Source organism: Chrysemys picta, chromosome 1 (assembly GCF_011386835.1).
Source record: "Chrysemys picta bellii isolate R12L10 chromosome 1, ASM1138683v2, whole genome shotgun sequence".
In the NCBI taxonomy this organism is placed as follows: domain Eukaryota; kingdom Metazoa; phylum Chordata; order Testudines; family Emydidae; genus Chrysemys; species Chrysemys picta.
The window spans coordinates 55828833-55852403 of record NC_088791.1 but is presented as its reverse complement, the minus strand read 5'-3'; the positions used below and the strand labels follow the sequence as shown (position 1 = coordinate 55852403).

General features: G+C 39.6%; 1 protein-coding gene across 20 annotated transcripts in view; it reads right to left on the bottom strand.

The window, feature by feature from the left end:
- The window catches only part of PPHLN1 (periphilin 1), a 122386-nt gene that overhangs the window by 73870 nt on the left and 24945 nt on the right, over positions 1-23571 (bottom strand). For all 20 annotated transcript variants that reach the window (XM_042859007.2, XM_024100593.3, XM_024100594.3 and 17 more), the window contains 2 exons: positions 21701-21871; positions 18894-18955 (listed from right to left, as the gene is read on the bottom strand). In XM_042859007.2, coding sequence (XP_042714941.2) covers positions 18894-18955; positions 21701-21871 — 233 coding nt within the window. The remainder of the gene's footprint in view (positions 1-18893; positions 18956-21700; positions 21872-23571) is intronic.

Below are 23571 nucleotides of genomic sequence, written 5' to 3'. Positions count from 1 at the left end.
CACCTTTGGAAGATAAACATGGTAACCTCTGGCTGAAGGGACCACTCATGGTGAGAGGAGAAGGATCTGCCGAGGTGATCCACCAGTGCATCCCAGGCTCCCAGAAGATGCAAAGCCTGGAGTTGGATGGAGAGCTTCATGCAGAAGTCCCATAGATGGACGGAGTCCTGACACAGGAAGCGGAGGAATGAACTCCTCCCTCCTTGCTGATGTAGAACACAGCCACAGTGTTGTCCATCAGAATTTGTACAACCTTGCCTTCAATCAGGGCAAGCTAAGCGGACCGGTCTGAGCTCCCTGATGTTTATGTGCAGGGAGAGTTCTTCCTGGGACCACAGGCCTTGAGTCCTGAGGCTGTCAAGGTCCCCAACCTAGGTCTGGCACGTCCGAGACTAGGAACACTGATGGCTGGGGGGAGACAAAGGAGACTCATCATTACTAACCGTGGGTCCTTCCACCAGTCAAAGAAGGGGAGGGCCAGGGTTGGAACAGTAGGCACCGAGTCCAAGTGGTGTATGTTGGGGAGTAAACTGAAGCTAGACATTTCTGCAGGAGCTTGAAGCGTAGTCCCGCATGCTGGACCACATACGTGCACGCGGCCATGTTTCCCAGTAGCTTGAGACAAACCTGAATCAAGTTGAGCACTGCTCCAATAAACTCTATTTTCTGTACTGGAATAAGAGTAGACTTTTGCTCATTTATCAACAGGCCCCACACTCGGAAGGTGGCTTGGAACAGGTTGATGATGTTCTTTATTTGAGCCTCTGAATGACCCTTGATCAGCCAGTCATTAAAGTACGGGCAGACCTGAACGCCTTGCCATCTGATGAAGGCAGCTACCACCACCATGGTATTGGTAGTAAGTCTGCTTTACAATAAACCTGAGAAATCTTCTGTAGCATACCAGTTCCCTGGATCCAGAGAGACCATGCGAAATCTCAGTTTCTTGAGATATTTGTTGAGGTGACACAGGTCCAGGATGGGATGGAGGCCTCCTTTGGGATTAGGAAATAACAGAAGTAAAACCACTTCCTTCTCAAGTTTCAAGGTACCTCCTCCACAGCCCCTACCTATAGGAGGGGTCTGCACCTCCTGAGCAAGGAGTTTCCCATGAGAAGGGTCCCTGAAGAGGGACGGGGCTGGGGGCCTGGGAGGGAGGGGTGGATGAAAACTGCAGGGTATAACCGTTCGTCACCATATTTAGCATCCAGGCACACCTTCAAAAGGCTGTTTGGGCCCACCAGAATACCTACATGACCCCAGCTGGGTGGTTGAGGTGGATGGAAGCGGCTGACGGCGCTTGTAACCTCTCCCTTTTCTCTTAAAGGAGTCTTGTCTTAGAGGCAAAGCCAAGAAGCATGGCAGTTGCTGAGGCCCAAAGTGCTTCCTTAAAGTGGACGGCACATAGAGGTCCAGGGACCTGAGAGTAGCCTTTGAGTCCTTCAGGCCGCGTAGTCTGGTATCCATCTGCTCTGAAAATAGTAAGGAGCCTTCAAAAGGGAGGTCCTGGATAGTCTGAGAGAGTCCTAAGGATTGCAGTCAAGAGCATCGTTCATGATGACAGCAAAGGCCATTGTCCTGGCCGCTGAATCTGCTGCATCTAGTGCCACCTGCAGAGAGGCTCTGACAACAGTTTTTCCCTCTTCTAAGAGGGATGAGAATTCCCGCCTTAAGTCTTGGGGCACGGAGTCCTTAAATTTGGATAAAAAATCCCATAAATTGTAGTCATATCTCCCCAGTAGGGCTTGCTGGTTTGAGATACGTAGTTGTAGACCAACTGTGAAATAAACTTTCCTCGCAAACAGATCAAGTTTCTTTGTGTCCTTCTGTTTGGGGGTAGCGCTCAACTGGCCCTGTCTGTCCCTTTCATTAGCACCAATACGAGGGACCCTGGAGTGGGGGTGAGAGTAGATACTCATACCCACTGACTGGCACATAATAGTTATTCTCTACCCTTTTTGAAGAGGAGGGCAGAAAAGATAAGGTCTCCCATAGGGCTCTGACCAGCCCCATTACTGCATCATTAATGGGTAAGGCCACTTTAGATGGAGCTGCTGCAGCCAGAACGTCAATGAGGCTGTGAGATGATTCCTTGAACTCTTCAATATGAAACCCCAGGTTAGCTGCTATCCGCTTCAGAAGCTCTTGATGAGCCCTAAAGACATCTTGGGGAAGTGAGCTGCTCGACCCCAAGATAGCCTCATCTGGGGAGGAGGAGAAAGAGGTCTGTACTGGAGGAGGGACTTCTTCCTTTTCTCCAGCTTCAATAATCTCCATAGGGCAATGTCCTGTAAATTGGTACTGGGGTCGGTATCGGAGTCGGGGGTCCAGTGTCAAACATGGAGGAGCGGGAACCCAACCTCTCGGAAGCAACCAAGTATGAACAGTGGGAGGTTCCAGAATGGACACTGCATAAGCCACTCTCCTCCTGGCTAGGTACCAGTGGGGAGGACTCACACCGAGGTCTGGCGGCCCATAGGATGGATACTGGTGGCCCTTAGGTTGATCATAGGGCTCCACATCAGACTCAGATGAATAATTCTCCCTAGGCAGCTTGGGAGAGCGGTACCTCTAGCTACCTCCGTTCAATGCCGAGGGTCCAGTAACCGGTGGCAGTCTAGGGATGACCTCACAGAGGACAGCTTGCCTCTAGGTAGGCCTGGTGCCAGGAAGGAGCTTGAAGCACCATGCTCTCGTCTGATCGAGGACGACGAAGCAGTCAGCTGACCTAACAGGTTTAACGGGACCAGGGGCGACAATAAGTTTCTGGTCGCTACAAAGGCCTCCATAGTTGAAGGCACCGCAATGCCATTGGCACCACAATGACTTTCTGGCATCAGCAGAGGGTCCCGCACTGGAAGCAATGGTCTCACTAGAGTCAAAAGTGCTGCCATGGCACTGGGGGTGGAGGAGTGGCCCAACGCAGGTTGCACTCCACTGCCTTCCCTTTGCTTGCCTCTTTGGCAACAGCGAATGCCCTCTGTTGGTGTGCTGCTTTTTGTGCTTCTTTCTCAGCATCAGGGATGGAGAGCGATGCCAGCATGCACATGGTGCCAGAGGAGCGCTTCGCACTGAGGCTGAAGTGCTCAGTGCCAAGTCTGGGTGGTTTGGATTAGGATAGCCTTAAGTCTGATCGCTCTGTCCTTCTTTGTGCGAGGGTTAAAGTCCTGACAAATTTGGCAGTGGTCTTTCACGTAAGATTCTCTCAGATGCTTCAGACAACTGGAAGGTAGGTTGCTCACAGGCATAGCCTTGCCACAGGAGGCACAAGGTTTGAAACCTGGAGACTGGGACATGCCTGGCCCCAGGGGCAAGGGAGCCTCTTAACAATAAGTTGGGGGAGTACTAACTTCCTACACAAAAAGTATTTACAATATGTACATTAAAACTACACTATAGACTAAACTATGAACAGAGAGAAACCACTGATAATTGCCTTACCGAAGCAAGAGGAGACATTCCAGCAACCGTCATGGGTGGTAAGAAGGAACTGAGACGGTGTGGGGCCGGCAGAGCACCTTATACCAGAAGGTGCTAGAGAGCCAGCCCAACAGGTACAACTGAGGGAAAAATCTCTGGTAACACTGCACGTGGCATGCGCACACCTAACGTAGAATGGACATGAGCAAGTACTCGAAGAATAAGCCTCACACTGCTTTCCTTGTTGGGGATCAGGAAATATTGTGACTAGAACTCTTTCCTGATGCTGCAGCTCTCGAAACATGCAGAGTCTGGATCTGTTGAAGAAGCAGACACTTGTGAGAGGGGTTCCAGAAAAGGGGTATAAAAAAGGGGAAATGGATGGCTGTGTCAGAATATACCCCTGTATTCACACCCTATGCACTATTGTAATAATCTTTGTTCAAAATATACCTTGTGACGTATCATTTGAAAATTCATTAATATTACATTTTAATATAAATATAAAAATTAAAAGTAATAACTCACTGGTCAATAATATCATGATGACATGTTTGTAGTAAAATTATACATAAAATTATAAACAAAAGTTGAAATCATGACCGAAGAGGGTTTACCAGACAAGTCTGGGGAGGGGGTAAATCAGTTTCTCAAAGACAAAGGAGCAAGCTGATGCCTCTAGCCAGGTGTCAAAGTTGATAGGCAACAACCTATCAAGTGGACATACGTTGGCAAGGAAGAGGGGGCAGAAACAAACAGAATTGCATCTTAGTTAACAGCAGCATGAAACCTGTTTCACCGTGAGACTCCAAAATTCCACCCTGACTGCGGGAATGAACTTTATCTAGGGATAACCCTCAAGAAAATGCATTTGAAAGGGTTACTGAACTATAATATGAAGGGCCCCAATTTCTCTCTCCCTAACCAACTCTTTTTAACCTAAGATGACAAAAGAAACAGCTGCTGGACTTTGGGAGCAGATCCCAGCCTGAGAATTTGGTCAGCAATGTTACTGGGAACATGTGATAAGGGACTTCTCCTTGAACCAAGTCTAGTTTGTAAAGTTTTAGCACCGGAAAGAATTTTATCTTTATTTCTCTTCTAACCATTTCTAACTGTAATGCCTTATATTTATACTCACTTAAAACCTATCTCCTTGTTGTTAAATAAACTTGTTTCACTCTTTAATCAAAACTAATTCATTATCATGAATTGTTTGGGTAACTCCATTTAAGGGTAGCAAACTGTTGTATATTGGTCCTCTTAGAGGGGCAATGGACTTAATATATCCGGACTGTCCAGAAGAGGGCTGGACAGTGTAGAACACATATTTTGGAGGAAAATCCGGGAGTGGGAGTGTGTTGGGGTCACCCTGCAAGTGGTAACCAATTGTTGTGGAAGCTGGAGTGTAACTCATGTGTGACTGGCAGACTGCGGCTATACACAGATGCCCAGGGTATTATCTGCATTGAGGAAGGTTGTTTATGAGCTGCCCAAGTGGGAGCTACAGCACCAAAGCATTGTGAGACACCCAAGTTTGTTGGGCAAAGGTGAAACAGCCTCTCACTGGTCTGGATTTCACCCCAGAATGTCATAATGGCATAACCCAATCTCACAGTGCTTAGGACCCATTTGCCTGATGTTACTGAACTCCAAGCACTGTGGACCTGGGACAGACAGCCTGTCCCCAAATGGAGGGGAAATAGCCTGAAAGTTGATAACTGGTATGCTGTCCTCAAGGGGAGAGTCAAATTGACTGCTTGCCAGCAGCATAAAAAAGGCTGGGCTGGCTGGTTAAAATTGGAACCAGAAGGCCTTCTCCTGTGAGACTTGTGTCTTCTCTTGGAGAAATCCTATTGTCTTGTTGAATAAGGAGGCTGCCTGAAATACTGCTGGGAATACTTGCTCAACTGCTGTTGTTGGTGCTCACCCCTATAATGGTGCCTCAGAACTACAGAGGTATAAACTCCTAAGGACCGTAAAGTGGCCCTGGAGTCCTTAAAATAATGTAATGTTTCATCTGTCTTTTCAGAAAACAAATAGTCCAACAAACAGTAAGCCCTGTATGGTCTGTTGTATGTCAGGAGCAATGCCAGAGTTCTGCAGCTAAGAATCTTCTCCAATCTCCAATTCTTTTAGGAAACGTCCCACGCCGGGGTGCGCAAACACCGAGCGCCCAGAAACACCCGGGTGAAATGTCAAGATAGCCACAAGGTGGACCTTGAGAGAGCCAAATGCCAGGCGCTAGTCTCTTAAGTGCATAAAATAATCCAGGATGCACAGGATCGAAGCCTGGAGTGGAAGTATCTTCCTTTGGGTGCACCAGATAGAAAACCTTTTCCATTTTGCTTTATAAGTGGCCCTGGTAAATGTACAATTAACCAACAATGGGTAACTGTATACAAAGATAAGTAGAAGAGCTAGGCATTAGTGGAGCACTTGCGAGCAAGAGACCACTGTTCTAACAACCGTCATTGGCGGTAAGAAGGAACTGAAGGGGGGTCGGGCCAGCAAAGCTGTATATAGAGCGCCATATCAAAGCCACTCCAGGGGGCTTCATGGCCAGCCCGACGGGTAGCTGCTGGGGAAAAGTTTCCAACAGCCGTGCACGTGGCGCGCGCACACACCTAACTGGAATTGATATGAACAAGCACTCCAAGAAGAACATGCCAGTATCAGTAGGAGCACCACTCCAAAGGAGTGTCGGGGACAGAAAGGCAGAGTAAATCAGTTGCTGCCTAATAAGTGAGGTGGGTTCAAACTGTCAGTGCCAGAACTGACATCAATACCAAATCTGACAGCCATCCAACAAAGTGCCAGAGTGACAGTACAGTGCTGCTCTGATCTTGCCTCTGTACCAGAGAGCAGACAGACAGCCCTGCTCCATCTTGGGCACTGGAAGAGCCATGAAGAAGAATCCATCTGAGTCCTGGAATGGCTCCGATTAGTCTTGTGAGTTCTCTTCCTAGGGGGAACAAAGGAAGGGGAACGGTCGCTTTTTCTCAAAGAAGAGTCTAAAACCAGCTCTGACAACTGATGAGACGGGCAATCTGCAGAAGGCCCGAGGTCTGAATCTGTCCTAATGCCTTCTTCTAGGAGATGTGGTTTCAAATGCAGATCCCAAGAAACCTGTTTCCTTTTCTTAAAGGAATGACAATTTGAGCATTTTTTCTTAATATGCCCCTCTCGTAGACACAACTAAAAAAAAGGGGGGGGGGTAGCAACCCTGCAAGAAGGGCAGTGGTTGAAACCTGGTGAGGGCATAGCATCAGGTAATACTAAAAAACAGCAAATATTAAGCTAACTTAACTATTTACAAAGTCCACAAAAATCTCTTTGTTGCATAAACCGTGAGGAAAATGCAGCCCAGAAAGCTCTGACTCACGCCATGGGAGGTGAGAAGAAACTGAGTGGTACAGGACGCCACCATCCTGATATAGCCCTGGGAGGGGCCAGAGGATACAAGTGCTACCCTGCTACTGCTAAGCAAATTTCTCCAGCTTGGGTATGCTGGGTGCCTGCACACCTGAGTGGAATACATGTCTGCAACCACTCAAAGAACTAGTGGTTCAATTCCCAGCAAGGCTGTATTCAACCATTCACTCTTTTAAAGTAGATGAATTGAATTCCATGCAGTATTTTCTACGGAGTTATTTTGAATGAGGTCCTGTCTCTTCTGTATGTATTTTAAAGATCCTATAGTATATTTCCTTCGAGTGTTGTTTCCTCCAGTGTCCTTGGTCAAAATGTTTCCTCAACATTGTCATTCGATGAGTTCAGTGCTATTTGTTTGCTACCCTGCAACCGCAGAGTTTGCTGCATTTCAGTGATGTTCTCTCTGTGTGCATGTGCATGTACATATATCTGCCTAAATATACAGTTTTAAAGTGCTCTGGGTTCCTCAGGATGAAGAGTGTTACATGAATGTAAAATAGGATTGCTTTCTGATAAATGAAGAGTTCTTTTCCTATTTGATTTGGTCCTATACTTCTAATGCAACTTGAAATTAAATATATTTTATGTGGTATTCAATGTTGTCAGCACATCTCTGGGAATAATGATGCTATATCATGCCGCATAACTAGCACAGGAAATAAAGCACATCGCTCAATAAGATAGGAGATTATAATCAACTAATTATCAACTACAAAGCCAGAAACTAAGAGTTAGGACAGAAACCAAATCTTTAAAGCACATAACTGTGCAATGAGTGAATTTAGGAGTAGCTTCATTTTTAAAATTTCCTAGCTCGTTTCAGTTTGATCAGATTTTCATCACCACTATAACATATGTAAACATCTGTGATTTTAGGCTATTTACATTGCACTGGACACAGTATTTACTTGAATACATTTGTTCGTAGAAAGTGGTTAACACAGTTTATCTAGCTAGGGTAGACAGGACCTATCCATTATAAAACATCTTAACGAATCCTGTCAGGGTCTGAGTGCCTTTAACTCTTAATGACTTCGGGGGGAGGGGTCATGGAAATAGAGCATTCAAGAAAGGTTTTATACAACTAATTTAACAAAATAACACTGCCAATAAGATTTGAGAGAGACCAAAATAGTTCTTAGAATGATTTTAACATTTGCACAAAGCCCATACCATAATAAAATGCATGAAATTTATGTTCTGACTAAACTATGTACATTGACAGGTAACGACAGACTTCCTTTAAAGAAAGTTCTGTCTAGAAATGAATATAGTGAATGACAGTTTCTCCACAACTTTAGCACACAGACCAGTCACTGTACTCCAACCTTGACTTCAATACCCCCACTAATGCAATCCTAGGCCTTACTTGGGCATTAACTGTGCCAAATTTAATCAAAAATTACATGGCGGTTCTGTAATGTAATAAACCAACAAAATTAATTTTGATTTACTATCCCCTTTCCTCGCGTCCCAAAAATATCTGCAGATTACGTGACTAATCTCAGTCCAGAACTTTTAAAGTTAGTTGAACACCTCAGGAAGAAAAGAAGTTTGTAACAGGTAGTTGATGCCTAACTACAACAATGTTAATAGCACAGCTATACATTGTGGCTTCAATATGCAGTTGCACTTTAACAAAAAACATCAGCTATCCTCTCACATATCCTAAAATTATCAAACCTTATCTGCAACAAAAAGGAATCTACTGGTTACCACAGCTGATCTACATAGGAGCTAAAAATAAGGGTGCTGGGGATGCAGCAGCACCCCCTAGCTTGAAATGGTTTCCATCAGATACAGAGTTTACAGTTTGGTTCAATTTCAATTCGGTTCAGTTTAAAATAACATACTGGATAGACAACTCTGCCTCCTTAGAGAACTGAAAGTGTAATTATAACTTCTTAAGAACTACAAATTCATCATGAAGCAGTGCTGTGAGCTAGGACTGAGACACTTTTTAATAGTGTTAAAACAAAGAACACTGCCTGGGATAGTCGATAAGCAGCTTATAAGTAACTTCAATTACTTATGAAGATAAACTCCCATGAGACAACCCTCCCTCATGTGATGACCTCTACTGTTCCTCTCAGATTCCTATTGACTGAACATTGAAACAGTTTAAAATTATCTGCCAAAGTCAGCAACAGTCATATGGTCTTCAACACTGCATCAAGGAGACTTTTGCTGCCTGCCTGGTATATAACTGTTTTCCCCACATGTTCACTAAGAAGTTTCCCCAATATAATCAGGGTCCAACTCATGGGAGTTCCTCTTGTAAAACTTCCTGCCATTATTTCCTGCAGGAGTACTAACTTGCTGGGGTAAGACCATATGCCTCCAGACTACACTAACAGCTAAGAAACTGGGCCCAGATGGGCTTGCTTTCTTTAAAAACTCTTTGAAATAGGATATTAGTTGTGGCGTTACGTTGTATAGTATATAAATTCTTTTCAAGGATACTCTTTGATTTGAATATGTAATGGTGCAATACTAACCGACAATAATATATATAACCATAAGAACATTCTTTATGTATATACAATTCCAATCAAAAAACACAAACCAAAAATCTGAAAAGAGCATTTAAACATAGAGAGTAATTATAAAATGTTCAAAATAGTGACTGATTTACTTAAGATATCAAGTTGACGTTGGAAAAATATATGTAGCAATAAATTAATTTCATATTCATAAAATTTGTAATTTTTAAAAATATATAAAAGTTAATGTTCTCTTTTATACGCAAATATGAGACAATACACAAAATGTGGTTGCATAAGAAAAAATATGTGCACACAAACATTTACTGGGCCCACCAGCTATCACTTGTTAAAACTTGACATTATCTTGGATCAAAATCAAGTTTACATATCAGTTACGATAGCTGAGTGTTGCTGAGGAGGGGAGATTTCTATTTTCATTTGTAACAGAAGAATTTGTTTCTCTCTTCCTTAATCGTCTTCCATTTGAATAGTAAATTGCCTTGCTATTCAGACTGTTTACCATTAGCAGGACCTCCACATGTGACAGGAAACAATTTTGGTTTAGGTGGATTTACCAGAATATATTTTAATGGACAGTCAAAATGTTTTTAAAAATTCACAATTTACTATCTTTATCTTTATAAATAAAGGATTTTTTTATAAATTGTATTACATTAATAATGTATACAACAGAAAGTCTGTCAAATTACAATTAGCACAAAATTACATTGCTCCAATCTTTCAGTGATTCACTACACAAAGAAATCCCTGACAATATTGCAAATGTGTGCTGAGGGAAAAAGTGGTCAAGATACAATAATTAATATGACACTGACTCATCAAATGGGGAAATCGTTTATTTGTAATTATGCTTTTCTGAAGATACCAGCCTGCCCAATTTTTTTTACTCCTGGGTCTTAGTTCCTATATGGAAAACAAACTCATGTACACATTCAGAACTCTCCTAACTCTTACATATTTTTGACTTTTGAGGGCACAGGCAGCAAGAGAGGACACAAGCCAGATTCCCTACTCATGGCTGTTGCACTCAACCCCCTGCTTGTTATAAACATTGCTATCTGCACCTTCCATGCAATTCCTTCAATTGTGCAACCAACAAAGTTCCCCAAAAGCAAATTCAAGATGATCAACTTAGAACAAAAATATGGCTTGGAGGAAGGAGGTGCAAGAGAAAGCTCCAAACCCTGAGAGGAAGCATATGGATGAATGAGTGAGAATTCTGCAAGATCTCTTCAGAAAAGCAGAAGTAATTATCTGTTCTCTAAAGAGAACATGTTTGCAGGATTTTTGCTCCAGGTAAGAAAAAGTTCAAGGGCTGTCCCAAAAGAAAATGAAAATAAAGCTGCAATGAGAAGCAATAACAAGTTGATCCAAGCCAGCTGAAGATGAAGTTTTTAAAAATAAAAGACTAAAATACCTCTCGAACTCTAAGGGGGAAGAGGGGCGGGAGATTTTGACGTCTCTTACCTTAAAAAAATTATGGAGCCTAGAGAGTCCAAAATGGAATTCCTTTGGTGGATGAGTCCAAGCAATATGTTTGGTAAAGGTGTGGAAATGGGATTTGCAGATGTCTGCAATGGAAATATCCCTGAGGCAAAGTGGGGCTAGCCTCACCATGAAGCAACGAAGTCTTGTCATGGCCTTCTAGTTTCAGGCCAGCCAGGACACACCAAAATGATATGCAATCAAGACATCCATTTTGACACAGTCTTCTTAGTAACAACAATGCCCAATGAACTCGTGTCTACAGGAACAAAAAAGTTGGGTGGATTTTCTATGGATTTTAGTTTGCTCCCAATAAAACTCCTTGGAGTTTTAAAATTATGCATAAGGGGAATGACCACACCAGGATAATGTAATTAGTTTATCTTGCCTTATCCTTTCTGACTCTCTATGGCACCTGTCTATAAGGGTTAAGATTCCTAAATAATTCTTCCCTGGAAGACACACTGTATTTTAAAGCTACTCTATTCAAAAGACCTAAAGAGCCACATCTGTGGCTGAAGTTTTGAATTCCAAAAACCAATCCCAGCTAAGAACACATGGGCCAAAACAGCTTATGTCACTGGGGGGAAAAGTTTAAAGAAAAGTAACTTCTGATCAAGTAGAAAACAAACATTTTTAATCCTGGGCCTTCCAAATTCTCAAACTAAAAATCTCACCCTAGTTTAAGTATCCCACACAAACAAGCCAATTCTCTCAAAAACTTTTGTTTGGAGTAAGGGAGGGAGTCCTGAAAAGAAACCCAATAATGGAAATTCAGACTCAGGCTTATGGAGTCACTACCTATGTCTTCACAGTACACAGTGCAATGTAATTTAAAGGATAAACTATGACCTACATTTTTTTCAAACAAGATTATGCTGAAAATCTATCGATATTTATTCATGCCCCAAACCTGCAAACACTTAATTCACATGATTAATTTTATAACTTGACTTCAAAAGGAACTACTGACTGTGTAAAATTAAGCACATGCATAAGCGTTTGCAGGATTAGAGCCTTAAATAGGAAGTTTAGTTAGATTTCAATCTTTGGAGAAGAAATAGTATGATATTACATTTTATCATATTAAAAACTAAATCTCCCAAGAAACGAAATCAGAAGCCAAGAGACATGTCAGCGGGATCATTCCTAACAAAACATGTCTCCCAAATTAAAGAGAGAACTCTATACTTTTCAGACAAGAACTTGTTTTTATACACACCTAATACATCTAGCAGAGTTGTATTATACAAGGAAACTAAAATTTTAAATATAAGCTTATACACTATTATTCCTAATTGTTCTCACTGCATGAATAATAGAAAGGTTTCTTTTTCCACATTTTTATCAAGGAAACTTTTTTGAGGGAAAAAAGTAAAAATCACTTTTCAGGTTCATGAATACGTTTGCTCACCTTATTATTTTATTTTTTTCTGGCCTGATGCATACGGTTGGAACTACACTTTTCAATATCTGTCAAAAGTAAGATTATTTTCTTTGGGCAAGTGCCTTATTGATATTATATATGTATAATTTTTTTTTTGTAAGAAAGAGGTTCTTGTGCAGTGTCCCTTAAGACCTGCCAAAAACTGCAACAGAACACAGTAGACTTATGCACATTTTAGTACCATTCTATAAATCCTCCTGGCTAAGTTTCTCCTCTATAAGCAATACGAGGATCAGTTTACACTGGAAGGAAATCTAAATCCAAAACCTGAAGACTCTGCAACATTACATTTTGTGTTTTAAATTAATATGAAAAAACAAGTACATCATAAAAATAATTGATGCCACACAAAATTATTTTTAAAAAATGGAGCTGTAAAATGCTGAAAGTCAAATAAATGTCGTACTACTCTCTTGTTGTGTTAGATTTTTACAGACGGGGGTACATTTTATAAACATTGTATGTTAGTTTAGCTACAAGACTTCATTTAAAGTCAGTGGGAGCCCACAGCTAAATATTTACACTGTAACACTTTAAAATTTACCCCATTTAGTTAAATGCTGGTAGTACAGTAATTATGTAGATTAAGATGACTGCTATGGCCTATGAAGTGTCTGGAAATAGTTCAAATATAATCCTGGCTATCCTGGATATTAAGAGTATGTTTTATTGAGAGAAAAACTTCATGGGATCTTTACCTTTCATCTGGACAGCTGTCTGACTCTCAGGGGCTTCTGTTTAATATATCCCTCTCCTCCAAAAAGCAACTTTTATTAATGCAATACGATTAGACCACTCCTTTGGTACTTCATATTATTATATGTAGCACAAGCATGTGATGTGTCATTAAACAGAATATTAGACTGTGTTTATAGCAGTTAGCGCAAGAGTCTGGTAGCCAAGATTCCTGGATTCCTATTCCAAACTCTGGCACTGATTTGCTCTGTAATCTTGGGCAAGTCCTTTATCCTCTCTGTCACAATTTATCCATATGTAAAATGGGGATAATGACACTTCATTACCCACAGAGATGTGGAAGCTTAATGTCTGCAAAGCCATATAAGATATTCAGAGGAAAGATGGTATTTCCGTGTAGCATTTAATAAATAGAATAATGAATACAAATATAGGACTGATTGGAGAACTTCCGCTGCTTTCAGACTATTCACTACTTCATTCAAAATGAAGTTTTAGCGTTTTCCCAAAAAATAATTTTTGTTTTGCCTTCAATATACAGGTCTTTTTATTTCGCATTACCAAAATTTCTTTTGTACCTCCGAGAAATTGATGGATTTGTTTACATGCACAAAAATACATGACTACTAAGAACTGGACTGAGACCACTTTCTCATTTCTCATACACCACCAAAAAGCCATCAGATAGCAACGACTTTCTTAACAGTACCTAACAGATTAGCTGCATCCAACCCAGCAACCTAGAGGGAAAATGATCCAAAACTTCTACTCTAGTAATACTTTTTAGAAGTCTAAAGATGTTCTAGAGCGTATAGCGAGTCAAAAGATAATTAATATAGTATATTATCCATGGATATGACATACCATATAAAATGATAAAATGTCTGATATCCTGACTGTATCAATTATAAAATGTAAAAATAATTTAAATAACTTTTATATCTGTAAATTTGACAATCTGCAATTTCTTTTTGAAGACTATAAAAAGATGGAATACCACATTTTGCCAAGTACTATCACACATGACTTTCATGTGTGTGATTTCTAATGCATTGAATTCAGTTTGGCTGCAAATAAGAATGAAGTAATGCTTTGGACATCCTGAAGAATTACAATCCAATGTGGCTAATCTGAACAATAGCCAAGAGTATTTAAGTATTTCACATGGAAATAATTTCTCCAACTACATAATTACAAACTACCCTCCCTGACCCCTCCTCTCTCTCATACACACATACACACACACACACAAATTTATACCTTTGGAGAACTTCAACAAACATGACCACTATTTCCCCACCCCTTCCAGCAATCTTATGTTTCATAAAACAAAATTCAATTGAATGCGCTTTGAATCAAGTGAGTTTGGTATACTATTCAATATTGAATACAATATATCTTTAGATCTTTATACAAAAGACCTCTCGTTTTTGAGCTATTGCCTCCCTTCCATGTCAATTTTTAAAATTTCACTTCTCTGCACATCATCAGGGGCCAGACGCATATAAAAACCAGAAATCAGGTGTGAAGATAATTCTCTATTTACAAAACACATGCAATTGTACATGTGTTGAATCTGTTCATGAGTTAGTTAAACCAAATCAAAGATGCAATCTATAAATTTTATATATGAAGCTCTGTACCAATTCAACATGTGATATGAGTTATCCCATGCTCACATCAGTTCTGAAAGTTCTATAACTTAAGTGAAGAGTAATTTATATTAATAACAGGAGACAAGGAGTGCTGGAGACAATTATGAGTTCTATTCCCACCATCTCCTTTGAATACATTTAATTTTACATGGAAAATGTAACAAACATGAATAATTAAGTATTGGATCAATGAGATATTCTCATAGTGCACAAAGATGCAGCTGGTAACTTTGCAAAATATCTAAAAGACAGTATCTTTTCACTAACAAAATATTCTTCTCCAAACCAAGATTTTTTCAACTCAAAATCGATGTAACTGTAAAACCAGTGACATGATATGCATCGTTGCTTCTGAAGTGGCCTTTTAAGTCCAAATTTTATGAGGTCTTCATTTGTGAAAGCAGGTATAGTGAATAGTAAGCAAAACTTTTTTTTTTTTTTTTTTATGAAAAATGGCTTCTTGGATTGTATATATATTTTCAAGAAAAATTTTCATGACATTCAATTTTTTCTGATTTTCCAACAAAATTGGAAACTAATTTGGGTTTTTGGTTTGAACAGAATGGTATCAACATGAATATTTTTCAGTTTGGTGTTTTTTCTCCCGCCCTTTCTTTCTTTCTGAATCCCCAAAAGAGAGAAAATCTCTGCCCCCCCAAAAAAGAAAACAAAAAAATATGCTTGTTTTGATTCCATTTGATTTGAAACTAAACAATTTTTTTGTCTGAAATAGATTTGCCAACAAAAAATAAAATCAAACACCTGTGAAACATTTTGATCAAAATGAAAAATGTTCATTTCATTCCAAGTTTTTCACAATAATTTCCAGTCTTTAAGCAGACCCTAATGATTTGTTTTTACAGATTTGGAAAAGAGCTAATGAGAGCTCTGGGAAGGAAACAAATGACAATAGAGAAAAGATACATGTTTTAAGGCTTTTCTGTGTGTTGAAAATTGGTGTAATTGTCAAAGTCAGCTGTCCGTCCCTCACAATTTTGAGCAAACCAAGACTGAATAAAATGAAAATCTAGTACTTACCTGAATTACATATTCCCCAGAAACACTACCATGGAAATCAGCAAACTGCCCTCTACAATATATTCTGACCTGAATAGCTATTCTGGTAATAGAGACATAACAGCAATCAGGAAAACCTAGCAAACCAGGAAAATGGCATTACCCATCTAAAAGAAACAGTATCATGACTGCTGCTCCATCTATTCATTTAGTGCTGCCTAGTCGGTTTTTAAAACAAACTGAAAAGATTTTTGAGTGTTTTATATTAATGGCATTTTCATTTAGGAAAAATATCTTTGTAGGTATACAAATACAAAATCTTATTAAATATATAAAAAGTGCTGAAAATCTTTTTCTTATACTTTATCGTGTTTCACATAGTTACAGTGGCTTCTATTCCATTTTAACTGCTTTTCATAGAATTGTAGGACTAGAAGGGACCTCGAGAGGTCTTCTGGTCCCTGGCCCCTGCACTCAAGGCAGGGCTAAGTATTATCTAGACCATCCCGGAGAGGTGTTGGTCTAACCTGCTTTTATGTCATTTGTTAACGTTAATCAATTTCCTTTTAATTTTCCCCTCTTTATTGCCAAATAAAAGGGCCTATCTTTTATAAAACTCAAAGAGGAAGACTCCAGTGCATCTTCCTGCGTACTTGTACAGTCAATGTTTTCTAATTTAATCCTCCACAAAATCTTTATGCTCTAGATATATTTTTAGAAAAAAAAAAAAAGAACTAGAGTTTTCACCAAAGGAAATAAAAGGAACATACATTGTAAATACTTTTCATTTTGATTTTCTCTGTTGAATGACACTACAACGTTCATTACTGAATGAGATGCAAAAAGTTATTAATATTTTAGAGACTTGGAAAAGATACTACTGTGTTTAGCAGGATGATCACAATATTTCACATACAACTTTTTAAAATTTTCCTATGTTCCTCTCCACAAACATATCTTAAGTGTGTACAAAAACATAGTCAAACTTCTGATCAATAGGGGTTCTGTCAATGTATAAAATGTATTTCCCCCTAGTAAACAGAACATCGCTATATGAAGTTCTACAATAGGGCAATTAACCCCCCAAACATTTATCAAAATAAATAAACTGAACCACTAAACAAAAAAAACCAGACAATCCCGAGTTCACATTTTGCCCTACATCGTTTAACATAAAAGAGGAAATATTAAAAAACACAGAATGCAAACACATCCTTTAGTAAATCTCTCTCACCACTGGGTGCCACTCTTGCTCTGTATAAAACAAGAAGCCTAACATTAAGTCAATCTCTTTTTGCAGCTTTAAACAATTAGAGTTCTTTTAAAATAGCAGAGAAAGTAAAGACAGTAAAGTGCCAACAAAATGTTTCATATTCAGTTTTCTAACCAATGCTTTACTATCTTCAGTGAAGACTTTCTAAAGCCTTCTTACTGTTGCTACTACTAGTGGAGTTGCAGTAGGGATAGCAATGGTGAGAATGTTTAAGGGGGAAAATTGAATGCAGTGCAGAAAAATCCTTATGGTATTAATTTGTTTTTTCAGTTAAATTATGTTATGATGTAATTAATCAGACAATGTCTAAGTCCTACTATTCAAAGAAATACACATCTATCTTACGTATTTAGATGGTATTATAAGCATCTCACAATCTTTTAAAGTGTATTTATCCTCACAACACTGCTCGGATACAGGGAAGTACTAGTATCCCCCTTTTACAGAGGGAGATTGGAGTCTCATAGGCTAAGTACCTTGTCCAAGGTCACAGGAAGTCTGTGGCAGAGAAGGGAACTAAACTTAGGTCGCCTGAGTCCCAGGCTAACACCACTGCACTGCTACTGGACCAAGCTTCCTTCCATTATTATTTAAATTCTTTTAAAATATTCATTTTAACTGTACTGATGGTCTCAAAAACTTGTCATTTGTGTTATTGTTTGTTACAGTGTAACAAGCAACATCTCAATGGGTGCCTGTTACTTTCCACATACATTCTACTAGCACGGGTCTACTTCTCATATGCCAGTCTATTAGAATAAAAATATTTACTGCACTTCTCTATGAATTAAGCTGTTATCAAACACATGAAAGACACTGTGAATACTAGCATTTAGCATCTGTCAAGGAGTTTTATTCCTAGTAAGTATTATTAGAATGAAGAATAATTTGAGAAACTGAAGAAGATTCTTTTCAAAGACACTTCTCACACATAAGTCAGTTAGACTACAGACTGAGGAATCTGTACAATAGGAACAGTTCTCCCTGTTTCTGTGTCCCAAGCACATATGCACCATGTGCATATATTCATGCAGTAACCTTATTGTGATAAATGAAGGGGGCAGGAGGAAGCTCCCTTTTATGAACACCCAGCCAGCCAATTAGCTATAAAGTCCCTCTTGGTGGCTGTTCTCTGCTTGCTTTACCTGTAAAGGGTTAAAAAGTCTCCCTGGCTAGGTAAAAGAAAGACAGTGGGCACCTGACCAAAAGAAACAATGGGAGAGCTCGAACTTTTTAAAATTGGGAAAAAACTTTCCCTTTGTCTGGTTGTTATTGTTCTCCAGAGAGTGGAGACACAGAGCAGCAGCGCTATAAGCAGCTTTAAAACAAAGTATGAAAAAGCATCAATTCATACCTCAACGCTACTTATCTGAAACCCCAAATATGTAAGTAATCAGGGAATGTCTAGAAAGACACGATTAAGGTTATTTCTTTTATTTCTTATTGGCTTGTGGACTCCTCTGTGCTAACCCCAGATGCTTTTGTTTTGGCTTGTAACCTTTAAGCTGAACCTCAAGAGAGCTATCTTGATGCTTAATTTTTGTAATTGTTTCTTTTAAGATCTAGCAAAAAGCCTAAGTTCCAAATGTATTTCCTCTCTTTTTGCGTTTAATAAAATTTACCTTTTTTAAGAACAGGAATGGATGTTTGTGGTGGGGGGTTTCATCTTCCGCTGCAGCATAGGGAGCAGATCACAGGCAGGTTGCACTAGTGTAAATGGTACATTTTCTGTAACTTGAAGTCTTTAAACCATGATTTGAGGACTTCAGTAACTCAGCCAGAGGTTAGGGATCTATTATAGGAGTTATTATTATTATCCTTTACTATCTTTAGACTAACGTTTCCTAGCTGTTTCCTGGGAAACGTCCCAGTTCAGTGTGAATCTACTGAGTATACATCTTTTAAAAAGTTGGCACTGAATGCAAAAAGGGATTCATTTTATAAAATTACATTAATACCTGTACTCAGGCTGTCGACTTATGGAATAGTCTTCCCTTGGCCATCTGTATCCTGGGTCCTCCTACAGCATATGAAGAAGAGATGGTTATATGAAGTTTAACATAAGAACGGCCCTACTGAGTCAGACCAAAGATCCATCTAGCCCAGTATCCTGTCCTCCGACAGTGGCCAGCGCCAGGTGCCCCAGAGGGAATGAACAGAACAGGTAATCATCAAGTGATCCTGTCGCTCATTCCCAGCTTCTGGCAAACTGAGGCTAGGAACACCATTCCTGCCCATCCTGGCTAATAGCCATTGATGGACCTATCCTCCATAAATTTATCCAGTTCTTTTTTGAACCCTGTTACGGTCTTGGCCTTCACAACATCCTCTGGCAAAGAGTTCCACAGGTTGACTGTGCATCGGGTGAAGAAATACTTCCTTTTATTTGTTTTAAACCTGCTACCTATTAATTTCATTTGGTGATCCTAGTTCTTGTGTTATGAGAAGTAGTAAACAACACTTCCTTATCTACTTTCTCTACATCAGTCATGATTTTATAGACCTCAATCATATCTCCCTTTAGCCGTCTCTTTTCCAAGCTAAAAGTACCAGTCTTATTAATCTCTCCTCATACAGAAGCCGTCCATATCCCTAATCATTTTTGTTGCCCTTTTCTGAACTTTTTCCAATTCCAATATATCTTTTTTGAGATGGGGCGACCACATCTGCACACAGTATTCAAGATGTGGGAGTACCATGGATTTATATAGAGGCAACATGATATTGTCTGTCCTATTATCTATCTGTTTCTTAATTATTCCCAGCATTCTGTTAGCTTTTTTGACAGCCGATGAACATTGAGTGGATGTGTCCAGAGAACTATCCACAATGACTCCAAGATCTCTTTCTTGAGTGATAACAGCTATTTAGACCCCATCATTTTATATGTATAGTTGGGATTATGCTTTCAAATGTGCATTACTTTGCATTTATCAACATTAAATTTCACCTGCCATTTTGTTGCCCAGCCACCCAGTTTTGAGAGATCCTTTTGCAGCTCTTCGCAGTCTGCCTGGGTCTTAAGTATCTGTAGCAATTTTGTATCATCTGCAAATTTTGCCAACTCACTGTTTATCCCTTTTTCCAGATCATTTATCATGTTGAATAGGACTGGTCCCAGAACAGATTCCTTGGGGACACCACTATTTACCTTTCTCCATTCTGAAAACTGGCCATTTATACCTACCCTTTGTTTCCTATCTTTTAACCAATTACCAATCCATGAGAGCACCTTCCCTCTTACCCCATGGCAGCTTACTTTGCATAAGAGCCTTTGGTGATGGACCTTGTCAAAGGCTTTCTGAAAATCTAAGTACACTATATCCACTGGATCCCCTTAGTCCACATGCTTGTTGACCCCCTCAAAGAATTCTAGTAGATTGGTGAGGCATGATTTCCCTTTACTAAAACCATGATGACTCTTCCTCAACAAATTATGTTCATCTATATGTCTGACAATATTGTTCTTTATTATAGTTCATTCCAGTTTGCCTTGTACTGAAGTCAGGCTTACAGGCCTGGAATTGCCGGGATCACCTCTGGAGCCCTTTTTTAAATTTGGCGTCTCATTAGCTATCCTCCAGTCATCTGGTACGGAAGCTGATTTAAATGATAGGTTACAGACTACAATTAGTAGTTCTGCAATTTCACATTTGAGTTCCTTCAGAACTCTTGGGTGAATATCATCTAGTCCTGGTGACTTATTGCTGTTTATTTTATCAATTTGTTCCAAAACCTTCTCTAATGATACCTCAACAATATAGATGTATGATACAATTAGGAATAAATAAAAGTTGGTTACTATCTACCATGTTACAAAAGCATTTAATAGATTTATAGGACGGAATTTTAAAAAAATCTTTCAGAGACATTTTCTCCCACTATTTGTCCATTTCTCCCCACCCCGCTCACTTTCTTCAAGACCACCCATACACACTCATTCTTCTCCTCTCTTCACACCAAAAAATTGTAATATTATATACTGTGAAAAGTAACAATATTAAATCCAAATCAGGACTGAGTCTCAACAATAAGTAATCTTTATTGTGCCATCTTAGCAATAATGGGAAAACTGCTAGCTTGAAATTTTGTATATTTCAAATTTTTGAATAAGACAGGGAGGTACCTGTTTTTCAGAAATTATCACTGATTTTGTATCCACAAGAGCAGGCATACATGATTGTGATTCATATCACGGAATTCAACTATGTATTACTGCCCTTGCAAATCAGGAGGCTAGGTGGACAAGTGCCAGAAAATGAACTGCATTTATTTGAGCCCATTAACTTGCACATACAAGCATCTGGGATGTGTGGAAGAACTCTCCAAACCACTTATAAGCTCTCCACCTCAAACCCATGTAGGAGAATGGGCGAGGAAAACGAAAGACAGACAAGGCTTCTGGCCACTTATGTTCTACCCAAACAGACAGGGATACAGCACTGCTGTGCACTCCCGGAGTAGCTGCTGAAGTGCAGGCAAATGAGAATGTAGTGTCAATATCTTCCAATCATGACAGACTTAGAAGCGAAAATGACTGCATGCACAGTACTGTCAAAAGCAAAAAAAATAAAATAATAATAATTAATTAATTAAAAAATTGTTTTTTCCTTTAACCTTTCAGTTTAATTATTTACAATAATATTGAAAAATGTTCAGGGAGAAATTATTTTTGAGATGACAATGTCTCTAATTGTGCACACAGATTCAAGCATGAATGAAAAGACAAGCAATACGTTCATGGGAGAAAAATCAAGTTACGTACCCCTCTATGTGGTGGGCCACTTCTTCGTTCATGGGCAAAACTGCGGCCCTCCTCATAGTCTCTGTAGTCAACATGACTATAATCATCATATCTACTGTAACTTCCTTCTGCAGGTCTATCTAGTAGTGGTGGTTTCTTGGGTGCAACATTAACTACTCTATGGTAGTCATCCTAAAAATACAAAAGAAATATAATTTTCACAACAGACTTCCAGTAGTAAAACACAAAAGTTAAAAAAAAGGGGGAGGGGTGGGAGCGCATGAATGTGGTTATTCCAAAAAATATTGAATGGCAACATTCTTAAAAAGGCTACATACTTAAGTGTGGAGAAAACATGAAAGAAAAGCAGCAAGTAAGTCTGATGATGGATAACACATTACATGTATATGGTGTCTAATCTGATGTAGCATCCCAGTCATCTTGTGTTTATAGGGAAATGTCACAAAAAGTTATCTGTGAGTAGTCTTAAAACCCTAAAAATAAGGTCTCAATTTTTTTAAAAAATTACTCCAGTTTATATTTCTTATATGCTTTGACACCAATTTCAGAAATGACAGCAATAAAGAAAATTGTCTTCTGCAATGCCTCACAAATAAGGGCCTGTCGATAAATGTAATTTAGTATTTGAATGCCAATAGTGTACTCAAAATACAGAACATAGAGGAGGTAGTGCTTGCTCAAAAGAGATCAATCTGAATAGAGAAGTAATACAATTCTGACACAATGCAGTAGATCACCAGAGGATGCATTCAAATGAGTGTTTTAATGCTTGCATTTTTGTTTTATTTTTTCTAAATAAGTTGCAACACTGACAATGGATTTAAAGTGAACAGTGTCTTATCTCTGTTTTGTTGGAACGTATAATTCTTCCATTACAATTCCTTCAGAATAAAACTTAATATACCAGTTATCAATTCAAGAGATGTCCACCCCCCAAGTGTGGTTTAGACTGGCTGGACCACTTTGTTCCCCTTAGGTTAAACAAGTATTTTTTGTTTGTTTGTGTCATGATGTATGGATCTTGAATCCAGGCCCGCAAGGTCTATGAGAGCAGCCACACTCCACTCTTCCACCCAGCAGCCTGCTGGCAATAGCTTGCCTGAAACCCATGAAGCCCAGTCCCAGTGTGAGGCTCCGCCCTTGTGTGCCGATTGGCAGAGTCCCAGAGTGGTTGACTGGCCCTACTTAAGCCAGAAGTAGGAACAGGAAGCTGCCCAAACAACTGGGCTCCACCCTGCTCTGGACAGTGTGTCTTGTACTTCCCGGCCCTGCTACCCATAGGTACTGACTCCGTGGGGAAAAAATAGGGGGTTTTTAGCACCCACAGGGCCAGATTAATCTTTTGTGGGCCCCACCCCCTCACCCCCACTCAACCTCTTTCCGAGGTCCCGCCCACCGCTCGGCTTCTTCCGAGGCCCCACATGCCGCTCCTTCCTTTTTCAAGTTGTAGTCACAATCTAATGCTTTGAAACTTTCAGCAGGAAGAGGTATATTAGGGTCATAGACTGTTAATATATTATAAATAAACTTGCTGACGGCCCAGCAAGTTTACTAAAGATCAGTTACAGACACCTAATGAAAAAAAATTAAATCTCACTCCATAGACTAGATACAATGTAGAGGCCACACATATACAAAATATCACAGGGCTTGATGAACCATTGAAGGCAAACTATCTCGTGAAATACCATTCCTAACATATACATTAGGCTTATGATTTGGTGGCCCTGAAAGAACATATGGTCTGAAGCTATGTAGAAGTATTCACTCTCCCACTCCACCCAAAAGATTAAATCACAAAACCGTACCAATGACATATAGAAAACACTATTTTAAAGTGTTCCAACAGTAAGAATATTGTAAAGGTGTGA